The following is a 13,466-nucleotide window of genomic DNA, read 5'->3' as shown; positions in this document are numbered from 1 at the left end:
TCCTATGGGACATTAGATGAGTGAGATTAGAAACACGCAGACTCATCGTGATCATTTATACGCTTATGGGTGATTAATACCCGTTCGTAGCGTCACCCGGGGTCCGAGCCTGCACACACATCAGGGCATTTGGGTGGTAAACGAGTGTAAAACGAAGCGCAAATTCGTCCTTGGTATTCCTAGCTAAGGAAAGGAGCAGAGGGAGTCTGGACGGGACTCTATCGACAGGAGGAGTCCTGAAACGAACGCTCGTACTCGTCAAATTTATACCAGTTGTGCTAATGGGCATTCCCTACTGCCAATATTGCGTTAGCCATGTGAGCAATTAGGCCAATACAATATCGGTGCAAATATGTTCATATTTATAAATGGTTAAATTATGTTGAATATCATCTGGGGATACCAGTCTTACTCTTATCCGATTCTTATAGTCTGGTGATGCTACATTGTCTCCAAGCACCAGACAGGCCAGGTGTTGATGGGGATGAATCATTAGGGCCTTTCCTCCATGATATTTGAGTCTCCTGTAGATCATCAGCGCCACAATTGAGAATGGACACTCATACAACTGTTGATCCATGGTGCTAACGTCATTGATCTTACTCTCGGAGTCTTCAAATGTCTTCCTAAATTTATTCGTAAGGCCTCCCTATTGGTAGCATTTTCTGCGTGCTTCTAAAATTTTTCTTAGGGCTTCAGTATATTTGATAGTCATCTTTCTATTTTTGAGTAAGTACATTAAGCCCCACGTTTATGTCTTGTCAAATATGCAGTTGACTATTTCATCTCGTTGTTACATATCCGGCTTAGGTTTAGTCGACTCTCTTATTTCTGCTTGCTATAAGACAGCACATTTTTGACAAACTGTGCCTCACTATAAGATGATATATGGCTCGGAAAAAACTGTTATTGCTGGTAAGACTTTGTGTGAATCAAGCCCAGCCTCTATAGATGTATTTACAGCAAGCAGTACACTAAGTGACGGTGTATTTTGAGGCGGGGTTGTGGTAAAACCCGTTTAGATCTTAACTGGTGTGGTTGCGTACTATCACTTGGCGTTATACTTTCCCTTGTTGTGTCCCGCGAGGTGTTCTCGGTACGTATCATATATAAGATACAATTTTCCAACTTTTTATATATATATTTTCTTCCCAAATTAGCAACAGTGTGGTACGCTTTGCTTGTGGCTTCGATCAGAATTAACATCTTTATCTTGGCTGTCTTGTTTCTACGATTCGGCTCGCAAATATCTTCGCTGAAGACTGAAAGACAAGACTGAAAAACACAGCAGTTAAATATGAAAGGGATGGACATTAATGAAACACTTGTAGGCATTGAGACATGATCTTTAAAGAAATCATCCTCGTTAAAATCTTCAAACGTCGACAGAGACAGAAAATAATATGTATGTCAAATACGTTTTCAAAATGCACTGTTACCAAAACAATAATTTTAAAATCAGCATTTTTAAAAAGAAATAAACCCCGCTAACTCAGAACTGAAGCTAGACAGCGTAGTCATTAAGGCAAGCCCCTGTCTCTTCTCGTAAATCTTAATTGGAACTGAATGAGTAAATATAAATGCATGTTTAAGCGTGTTCATGTCGAGGACTAAGTGTTCGCTTCCAACGGATACCGTGACTTTTAAGGTTAAAGAATATTTATAACAATACTAATCACTAAGGCACATTTTTATCGTTTCATGGTTCTAGATAAATCAATAAATACATTAATGATCAAATAGGGATTAAAGACTGCTCCGATACAGAAACTATACATACAAAGTGTTCATGATCGTTTTATTAAATGTAGCAGCAACATCATTTGCAGTCAAGAGGAGGTAATCCTTAGAAATCAGCATATTCTTCACATTGGTGGTTGGTAAAGTCGATGAAGACGTTTATCTATTTCTCATATACTAGATTTTTCAAGTGTAGATGTTTATTCTCTAAGTACCAATTGCGCAGTCTCACCCAATGCAAAATATTACAATAATATCAATACTTTTTTTAATTTTCAGTATACATTAATTGTAGGTTGTTTTTTTTTTTGTAGTTACTAACTGACCAATGGTCAAATGTGCTCAGCTAATTTTTTTCCCTAGAATTGTGCCGAACTATTTGTGTCCATTACCACTGATGCCTTGGAATTAACAATAAATAGGACATCCAACTTTAATTTGGATACCTTCTATTGGATTACATGCAATGTAACGTTACATTTTGTAACATAACATTTTGTGTGCAAAATGATTTGATCAGTGCAAAACAACATAAGCAAGTTTCCAGAGAGTATTTTATTTCTTCCTCATTCCCGCATCAGTGAAATCTAATAAGCATCTTCACATAGATGTACCTCTTATTTTAGCTCTTCTAATGGACTTAATGCAATTTACATCCAATTATGCATGAATCGCTAAGTGGACATCTATAACGTTGTCCTCCTATTCCAATACTTCAAACAAATTTTCAGTTATAAGAACTTAATTTCCTCAACATTATCAGTTTCCAATAGATATTGTTTAAACCAATTAGTTTTTATGTTATATTTCAGCTTAGAGAGCATATATGTAAGATCAATTGGTGTACTTAAAACAGGGTAAATCGCTTGATACAAGGTGCTATCTTTATTTTTCAGGCTTATTCAAACCGTTAGTAAATCCGTCTCGGAAATCTCTTGTTTTTATTGTTCTTTATTGTGCTTCATGTAATGCAATGAGAAACATTCAACTCATGTTTCACAAGGTACCACGTTCATTTAAAAATGTTTCCTATGATATTAACATAAATATCAACAAAATCAAATGTACACTTTGTCTTATATTCATAGGTATAACAGTTTTCGAATTTGTCATATCCTGACGTTTCCTACAAACGGAATGTATAGCTCTTTGTGTTGGTGAGTTGGTGGGGTTTTGTCTCTGATTTGAAGAGAGCGTGGTTGTTGTTGAATCAAACCAAATCGAATTAAATGTCCCACATGAATGAATAAATGGATTACATGGACGATAGATAACATAGAAAACATTTTTATTTCCTTTATTTTGTTCTAGTTAATTTTGCATTTTCTTTTTCAATGCAAGTTTTTATGCAAATCATATAAAAGAAAGAAACCAATCTTGTTAAAATAGTTTTGTTTCTTTCTTTGATGTTTTTTTTTTTTTTTTTTTTTTTTTTTTTATGACCACAGGGCCGATTGTGCCGTTTTACTAAGACATCGATATTCTTATCCGCCGTCTAGTCATAGTCTAACATTTTAGAAGTGCACGTTTACTACTATTTTGTACTAATGAGACATAGTTCAGTTCGGTTGTGTGCGTATGTTAAAATAACTGTGCAAATTAGATTTTGTATCGATAACAAAAATACATTATTATTTTTAACAATCTCCTTGACTTTATATCGCAAAATGTATCCGATCGTTGACACGTCGTTACCGAAGATACTACTGCAACAGCTCGTCCATCAACATATTCGTGCCCTTTCAAATCTGATAAACCGTGGACACAGTAGCAATGTGGCTTTTAAAGGTGTAACATGTCACGCCAGCTTGCATTCCACTATAGCCCTTTTTTAAAAAGAGAATAGTATATATCAAGTTTTGGCAAGTAAACAACCAACCAGCTTGTCGACAAAAATCTGAGAATGAAAATGGCGATATAAATATTCACAACGATGGCAATATAATATCTGATGTATATATGACCAAACTATGAAATATGTAAGACGAGACCAGGAATAATTTTGGTTTATTTATCCCTTTAAACATAGCTTTAATGTATATACAACATATGACCATATTCTTGTATTTATGGCCAATTGAAGTTTAAAACGAACTTTAAGCTATTTTGTTGCGGCATTCAATAATTTGCGCAAGCCGAGAACCTCACCCGTTAGTTTCCATTTGTTCCCGAATGGACATCAGCTTTCAATAAGGAATGATAAGGATATTGCGATTTTCGAGATAAGTTGTTTTATATGCCTTAAACCATTACTTCAAATTGATTAAAACATTTGTGAGTAAAAATGTATGTTACAGTGTAATCGAATATGTATTATATCAGCGTTACGTATTATACTGCAAACTAATACAATGTTTTCCTATTTTTGTATTCTGTTTGCACAAATCTCACAAACAATCATGTACGTTAATAGAGTCGCGCAAATGAATTTATACTGTCCTACTGTACATAGAGTTATAAATATCATTTCAAACAGCAGTTGTATCACACTGTAGTACAACGTCTGTTTCCACGTGACCTGAGTGAACAGGATGAATATAATCAACATGCTCCACGGAATCTGCGTGAGCCGTCTCTAAGTACGCATCGTGATCAATGGGAACATGAACACTTGTCGAATGTTCAAAGTTATCCTGTTGAAAAATGTCATTTACACTATGTGGTGACTGAATATAGTATTGCTCATTATCTGTTTCAATGGCAGTGGTCAATGCTCCTCTTGCATTGCTTACAATTGTCCAGTATTTTCCGGACTGGTGTTCCCCTTGAGGTTCTTCATTTCCATCATCGTTGTTAGACGGTGCAAATGACATGTTTTGGGATAATCTGCCCACACATGAGCTGTATAGGAAAGAAAAAGGTGTAAGGGTACGATACACAACTGGAATGAGGTATTACACCACATGTCTCCTCGCTCCATGTCTTATATAAATCTAATGTACAACAATGTGTCTTAAAAATCAGCGACTTGATCTACAACATATACGAGATTGCAATTAATTATATGAGTTAAGTCATCGAACTATAAACAAGGGTAAGAACCATCGCTATATGCCATATCTTCTTGCATTTAAGTTAAAATGAATTTTACTTTATAATCCCTCTATCACGTGCATACAAACTTTGTTTCCACTTTCACAAAACAGTAATATATTTATTTAAAAATGTTACAAAATTGTGCAGAAGACAGGAAAAGAATCCCACAGCTAAGATGACTCCCATTCCGAGAACAATATACGTTAAGTGGCGTACGGAAGGGAAACCTGAAATATAGAATGTTATTATCCAGGCAACATAAATATTGTAAACACTGAATAATAAGAACATACATTAAAAAGGTACCCATAAAAAGCATATAGCGAAATATGGTGCACACGCCTCACTGGCCCATGATTATGTTGCAAATATAATAGATTTGTCTGTTCTTGTTGTTTTGGGTTGAACGCCCTATTCAGCACATGATAGGTCATATATGGCGGCCTGTATAACTGAAGGAGGAAGAACCTTGGAAAATCTCGGGATGAACAAGCGAAACATAACTGGCAATATCTCTCCGATACTCGCACCACACTAACCGAGCTGGGATGGAAATTTTGAAAAGACACGCGGCTTAGTCCACTCGTCAAACCGGATAATTCAGAGTAAAAGAAAATCAAATATCCGAGACCATATTTTGCTTTCATACGACTTATGCCCTAATTACCTAATATGTATTTACCGTTTCAACTACTGCAACTGCTCCTCTGTTTTCCTATTTAATGCTTACCTTCTGTTTCCTTTCTAGTAATCCGAATCAGCTCTAAGTCATTTTAACTTGGTTTGCTAATTTCATACCGGAACGAAATTAATATACTAATTAAGTTCTGTACGTTTCAGTGTACGGGGATTTCAATCGCATCGAGTCAACTCTAATATTGTTTACCTGACAGAGTTAAAATCTATATGGTGGTTTATATTTTCAGTCACTTCTATAGCTCTAGTTTCGACACCTTTATTCTAATTTTACTGATTATAATAGACGGTGTCTTACACGTTGAATACATTATGAATTTCGCGACTTATCTGTTTTCCTGCTCTAGTATCATTGTCACAACCATAAACCTTACTATCCACATTAGGCTGGACACTAGACATATAATCTAAGTTGGGGTTTGGACCGAAACAACAAAATCCCAGTCGGGGGTTTATATTATATGTCTCACCACTCGGGCAAGTCTCGTGGGGAGACATAATATAAACCCGCGACTGGGATTTCGTTGTCACAGTCCAAACCCCAACGTAGATTATTTTTCTCACCCAATATTTTCCTTTAAAGTAAAACGAATTCTTCACTGGTGTTCACGTCCAATGGTTACATGCGGCGCATGAATATAAATCTGTTAACGAGGGCTGTGGTATGACCGTTGTGTCCGAAGTACACTTTATACGCGTGAGCAAACAAAAATAACAACATAAAATGTCGCATAATAATGAGGTATTATCACATTTAATATATGGATGTTATATGAAATTGACAATAAATAATTAATATTTATAACAAGAAACTTGTATTTACATCAGTTCTAAGTTTGAAAAGTTATATTGTAAATAATAAAACGATTTTGGCTACTCAGCTCTACGGTAGTTATACTAGGTACAAGCTGTAACGAAGATTAACATGCTTCTTTAGATTATTCATGGGTAATTAGAGATATGTGTCACTATCATATATAATTATTCTTTTCTTTGGAGGAGGTGACACTGTGTGTGACATACTTGTGTTGTCCTTAATAATGATTTGGAAATCACCCCCGTGTATAATAGACCCTCCAAAAACGGCCTCTAGCGGATAACCATGTGCTAAACTTTCAAGTTCACGGATTCTTTGAACATTTATTTGTCTGTCCTGGAAATATGGCAAATGGTATGGATTAATGCGTTGACGGATAAATGATTCCTTAAGGCTGGTAAGTGCATTATTTGTCATTAAATATTGTTGGTATAATTTTGATTCAACCGGGGCACAATGGTGATGCTTGACAAAATAAGAACAAAGCACGTTTTATATAACACTTATGGCTCATACTAAGTTTTCCGTAGTTTTTAAGAGTTGGGATGCTATGAAGTGTATAGGTCTATAGTCTATGTGCATGTATCAGTGTTTTCTGTTATAGCTCATTTCACACAGCATTGAGAATTTTATCCTATCTGCAGCAGAGTCATTTTTCAGATCGGCGTCATTAAATGTAGCTAACAGTATATAATTCATTTCACACAAAGTATTTAAAACTATTCATGTAGCTTCAGATACATTTAATGACGCTGTCCTGAAAATTGTACTGGGCTAGGCCGTATATAGATAAAATGGAACGAACTAGCATAATACCAAAAAGTTCGACATCGTATGCGTTTGTGACTTTGTCTCTCTCGAAATGTTTTTTGTAGTGTGTTCTCAAAGATGGATTTACCTTAAGTTACTATGTTTTTGTTATAGATTTTGTTGCTGTTGTTGTTGTTTGATTTTAGTACAACTACGTCAGGCAGAACAGAAGGCAACAAAGGTTTCCTTTTTAAAAAGTAGTTGTGAGCGCGTGGACACCTTACTGAGCCGACTGGTCTGAGATGACTAGACTGAGATAAGAAAAGTAAGGTTAGCAAAACAACTAGATTTCTCTGTCGCATGGGTGAGAAATATAAATTCTTTAACATAAACCCGTAGTAGAGGGCTTACTTTTTTATTGAAAACCAACGGTCGGATCAAAGACTGCCTAAGTATGTAATGTAAAATATATTAAATAATCCTCATCTAGATTGTAGCTGTGCCAGTTTACTACATCCCAAGACCGATGGGGTGATATATATAATGGACCGGAGACAGACCATATGGCGAAGCCAGAGGCCAAACATCGCGAACATGTACAATGTATTTTCTCGGACAGTTTATTTTCAAAACTTGTATTAAGAAGCATACTCATATAAGGCGTTTAAATATATACAATATATCTAATCACTGATATGATCGAGAAACCCCTCGTTTACACGATGTTTCTATTTATTGTTTCGGGTCGTTATATTCATATTCGCAGAAGTGACGCGACGGTTTCATGAAGTTAATTATAATTGAACACACTTTTGAGGCCGTAATAATGTTTTAACTAATCTTTGAAAAGCATTGGTTGAGAACAAAAATCAATGTAGATGCTGGAATCGAAACAAGGTAATCACAATATTGAGTTCCATTGTTTTCTCTGTATTATTCACAGACTTGGAAAAACTATTAGGGACTCGGCCACATTTCAATATCTTTGTCTTCACACCAATTGTAACATAGATAATAGTATTCATGTGTGCACGATATAGTAGACAAACATTTCACTAGCAAATTTTAAAAAATAGTAAATTTATGCTATAACTTATAATTTTATACATCCAAAATAATTTGCATTCCACATTGGAACTATAGTGTTCAGCACAATATATTCACAGTAAACACAGGAAAGTTGAAACAAAATCAAAATTAAGAAAAACATGGAAAAATGTAACACGTACCATTAGTTTCTGTATATTTTCCTGCATTCATTGTCGTTGATGTGAAATAACTTACTCCTGCAAAGCGGAATATGAAGCAGGTGAAGAGCTCTTACATATTGCATGTCAATGCATTCGATATTTTACATTTCCCCTCTTTCAGGGTAGCATGGCTTTGGTGTGATGAAGTAATGAATTATAAATACTAAATACAGGAAAGCTCAATTCTTATATTGGGAGATAAAATATAAATAATGTATTACTTAGTCTTATTATTTGGATGCTGTACATTGTCCTGGTCTGGTAAAAAATACCGAGTCTGAATTCATCCGTCGTCGTCGGTACTAGCCATAACGAACAATCAATGGAAAACCTATAATTAACAAACTACTAACTCAAAAACTACCACGAGAAACGTGAGGAACTATGTGATAATGTTTTTGTTGGCATAGCTTTATATTTGATCAAATGTTTCCTCCACCCCACTGAGCTTAGGTGGGGAACATTAAATGCGTTCCTCGATTGCTGCACATTCTCCTAGAATATATCGTGTGATATCTATGGTAAATAAATCTAAATCAGCAATTGGCATATGCAGAGACTTACCTCTATTTTAAACCAACATTACCATGCATCGAACCTATGTGTTTGTTCTTACCCGATGAGTTCTGGTCTAAGAGTTATAACTTTGAACATATTCAAATGCACATTAACACACAGTCACTAATATATATATATATCTATATACACATCTATCTATATTCTCATCTATCTATATTCTCATGTATCTATCTCTATTTCTATCTCTCTTTATATGTCTCTTTCTATCTCTCTATCTATCTCATCTATCTCTATCTACCTTCCTACCTACCTACCTACCTATCTATATGATTTTTATCTATCTCTCTATCTATCTCATCTATCTATCTCTATCTACCTACCTACCTACCTACCTATCTATATGATTTTTAGATCACGTCTTCTGTCCATCTAGTCGTAGTGCTTCTGCCATGGGATCCTCCCTGCTAAGGATATTACAGTCAATTGAGTCCACTCCATTTTGGAGTTGAGACGTAGCCTTCTTCATTCCCAGCCCCCAATTTATTTTATCTTCGTATTCACTTTGACATACTATTCTTGTACTACCGTCTTTGCTCTAGCACTATTCCTTTCGATAATGTCGATGTCGTAAAAAAATTGTCTTGGAGTTTATTGTCTATCAAACATATGAATACTAAAAAACCCACCTTTGCTTACACATACTTTCGTTATCTCTGACATAACTATTAATCGTTTAGCGAATGAACACATTAGTGACACATGAACGCACACACACATACACACACACACACACACACACACACACACACACACACACACATATATATATATATATATATATATATGTGTGTGTGTGTGTGTGTGTGTGTGTGTGTGTGTGTGTTTTGTAAAACGGGGGAAGTCATTTGCAATAATAATATAAATCCGTTTGATTGAAGCCGCAAACGCGAGATGTCATTTTCGGCGGAGCGTATTGGGTGAATACTGGTAAATATATGCGTAGCAAATACTTTATTGACAATACTTTTGCACATGACATTGAACCAATAAAAACAAACTTTGAAGTGGTATTGTTTTAATTCGAACTGATGACAGGCTTTTTATGTAACTTTTATACAACTTAAAATCCTTTCTGCTATCATAACACAATACAGTGTTCATCTTTCTCGGGATAGGCAATTATCTATGTTAATCGACTGCAGCCAAGCAAGAAAGTTACATCAATATTTGTTATGCATGCAGACATAACGTCTTTTGAATAGTGCTTTCGACAGAAAAACACTTCTAAGAGAAAGTTCCCGGCACTATATTGGTGTAATATTGCTCAACACAACTTTCATGTTTATCTAAAGTGTGAACAGCACTGGGCGAGAAAACAAACACAAACTTGCGATTAAGGAAGAAGTTGGAATCAGGATAATGTAATCACAATACTGAGTTTTATAATCTCATTTCTAGTCTCAGAAACGTTTAAAAATAATCGGTGCATTTCCAGATTGCAATATCCTTGATTACACGTCAAATCTTTCATACGGTATATTATTTATGTTTTCACGATATGAAATGTGAATGCTTGACGGAGACAGTGTGCAGAGAGTTAAATGGTACTAAAATTTATACATTCATAGCCTTTATAAGAAATATTTAATTTGCTCAGTAGAGTTACAATCTTACAATGTATCATATCAATATTGATTGATGAAAGGAATTTACAGTAGCCACAGTAAAGTTTAATAAAATAAATGAAAACAACGAACCAAAATACATACCAGTGGTTTCTGTATATTCACCTGCAGTCACTGCGGTTGTTGTAGACGAACGTACTCCTGTAAAGAGGAAAATGAATCGTTTGAAGAGGTCTGCTTTATCAACTACAATGCGTTAGGTATTATAGGCTTTAACTGTACATATGTGTTTCAGTATGATATATATTTGACAAGAACAAATAGTAAATTAGACGCAACATATCCCGGAGGCACAATTGTTATATTAATAGATAAAATATAATTAATGCATTATTTTGTCTTAAGAGATGCATTCATAATTGTGTCATAATCTCGAGATTTCTTCGTCGTTGTCAGTGGTCGCCAGAATGTGAAATAAATGCATAACATTTCGTAAACAAATTTGCCCCCAATATTGCACTAGACAGTTATGATGGTAGTCACACTTATTGTTGAAGTGGGCATTAAGATGGTATGCCACACTTAATGTTTAAGTGGGCATTGATTTGTATTTCATCAATAGTTAATCCGATATCACTGGACTCAGGTGTGGGAAATTATAAGAGCCGCCAATTGCTGTATATTCTCCCTGAATCAATTCTGCATTTTCGATTATAAATAATTCTGTAATGGAATATTGCATATATAGAGTTATGTCACCGTGGATCATATCCATATGTTTGTTTTTGCTCGATGGGTTCTGGCCTCAGCTTTATAATTTTGAATTTATTTAAATGATGACCATACTATTCCATGCACCATCTGGATATTAAACCCTAGTTCCATGCACCGTGTCCCTGGATATTAAACAGTAGTTCCATGCACCCTGTCCCTGGATATTAAACCCTAGTTCACCAGTACTAAACAGCTTGTAAGCCAGCCAGGTCGTCCGTCGCTGAACTATCACTTTGTATACGCAGTATTTTAGAAATTGTAAAGCTCAACAAATGTATCATGTTCCAATAAATATCATTTTTATTTTCTGTTATTTTGTCTTTCTATTTTAAATGAAGTCAAAGATTATAGTGAGATATAAACATGTACAAGCATGTGTTCATAGTGTAGACACCACCAATTGTTGTAAATCGTATGACTTTATTATTTGTTCTACCCGATGCTCAACATAACTAGTTTTGTAGGAAATGGTTTATGTCGATATCTATTAACAGCCATCATTTGCCAACCCTCACCGATGTATATGATTCATAAATGATATCTTACATTAATTTCCCTTTAATACTATACACTCTGTAGTGTATATACTATCACAACAGTAGGGGTTCAAGTCTTTTCCATCAAACTGATCATGGTATTTTTGTCTATAAATGTATTTTAAACAGAAAGTATGATCTCATAAACACGCAGCCATATGCCCGTCTTCGTACTGTAATCTATTTAACATGTTTCGTTTTACCTGAATTATTAAAAGATATGTCATTACCAATTTTCTGCGTTAGCTCATGACACAACAAAAGAAAGAAGAATTTGGTGTACACATTTTACGTTACCGTCGATATTCTTCCCCGGTATCATAGGGGTAGTCGTGTTATAGCTGGTCCCTGAAAGAACAAAATCTGGATAATGTCGCCGTATTGGGCAGAATAATACAAATTATTCCCCGACTAAATTAAACATCTAAAAAATAAAGGTGCTAGACAAAAGGCACAAAAAATATGATAAAAAGGAAAACGAATGCAACCTAGTCTTTAGTGAAAATGGCAAGACGATTTGTCCATTCCTCACTTTTATATGAACACATAATTTCGTCTGGGTTTATACGGGAAATATATCAAAGGCTGAGTTGTATAAGCTCGAAACACTGAGATTTCAATTTCCCTAGACAATGCTACATGTTTTAGAGTACATGGTTTGTCTTTGTGCATGCATTTGTGTTTTGTTATAAATATATACAGCAGGGTGTACCGGAGATATTTTTGGACTAAATGATTGTACATATTTCTCTACAGAAACAACACAAAAATAGAAAAGAACATGACAGTGACAGTAAATCTAAATCTTAAGAAAGAGAAAGGCCTAACTGATAAAAGAAAATGACAATGTTCAACCATGCATGAGATGGCCTAATTAGTGTGCGAATTAATTTGTGTTGCACCTACAAACACATGTTTTGGTTGCGAAAGTCACAGCGGCAAGGCATAACACTAACAATACTGGATTTTACAATAATTCCAAACTTTATTTCATTTTTATTCTGCTTTTCCTGTGTTATAATTCGCATACAAATTCATAATATTTGCTATTAGAATGAATCATGGAAAGTTTAATTGTGTTATTCAATGGAACATCGTGTTCGCCAAAAGTTTTTAAAAACTTTCTATATTTATGATAATTGAAGTTCGTTTGAAAGAATCTGTTCATACCTGATCTCACTTTGATGTGTATGGTACTCGAAATCGAAGCGTTGGCATTCATGGGATTTGTCGCATGACAAGTGTAGTTGATATCACTGTTCACGCTTTCAAGCTTTAATTCTGAACTAGTGGTCAGAGTGTTCGCATGTGTCTCAATCCAAGCAATATGGCATGGCGGAAAACAGTCAGCATAGCAATTTAAATATATATTCTCAAATTCATTCACCTGAATAATATTACCAGATATATTGAAGTTAATTTCATCTGGGCCATCTAGAAAGAAAACGAAAAGAACATTGATGTATTATCCGTAATGGTGGACATAGCCAAATGTAAAGGCAATAGGTAAAATGCAATACTTCTTTATCCGGAGAGTATTTACTTGATAATTTCAGTTTAAACACAATGACATGAGATCAAGTTTTCTGGAAGAAAATGTTAATCCGTGCATGCTCACATAAAATGTTTTATCGAGCCCATGTAATTTATAAATGTTCATACATTCATTAAGAATACACACTGTATAAATTACATAAGAAAACTTAGACTTAGTTATACTCTG

General features: G+C 34.9%; 1 protein-coding gene across 1 annotated transcript; it reads right to left on the bottom strand.

The window, feature by feature from the left end:
* Positions 1-4,875: 4,875 nt before the first annotated feature.
* Positions 4,876-13,145, bottom strand: LOC149792946 (uncharacterized). The gene is made up of 5 exons (XM_089968924.1): positions 12,914-13,145; positions 12,041-12,091; positions 10,578-10,634; positions 8,269-8,325; positions 4,876-5,003 (listed from the first exon to the last, which is right to left on the bottom strand). The coding sequence occupies exons 1-5, from the start codon at positions 12,963-12,965 to the stop codon at positions 4,876-4,878; spliced, it is 345 nt and encodes a 114-aa protein (XP_089825050.1). The 5' UTR covers positions 12,966-13,145.
* Between the last annotated feature and the right edge of the window lie 321 nt (positions 13,146-13,466).

The sequence above is a fragment of the Sinohyriopsis cumingii genome, chromosome 8, assembly GCF_028554795.1.
Source record: "Sinohyriopsis cumingii isolate HCF-2022 chromosome 8, ASM2855479v2, whole genome shotgun sequence".
Classification (NCBI taxonomy): Eukaryota; Metazoa; Mollusca; class Bivalvia; order Unionida; family Unionidae; genus Sinohyriopsis; species Sinohyriopsis cumingii.
The sequence above is the reverse complement of the archived record's forward strand: the minus strand, read 5'-3'. Positions and strand labels throughout refer to the sequence as shown.

Coding starts and splice junctions, on each gene's coding strand:
- LOC149792946 (XM_089968924.1), bottom strand. CDS start 12,965: ATGAATGCCAACGCTTCGATTTCGAGTACCATACACATCAAAGTGAGA. Junction 12,092..12,913: donor ACACATCAAAGTGAGATCAG/GTATGAACAGAT, acceptor TTGTTCTTTCAG/GGACCAGCTATAACACGACT. Junction 8,326..10,577: donor TGAATATACAGAAACCACTG/GTATGTATTTTG, acceptor TCCGCTTTGCAG/GAGTAAGTTATTTCACATCA.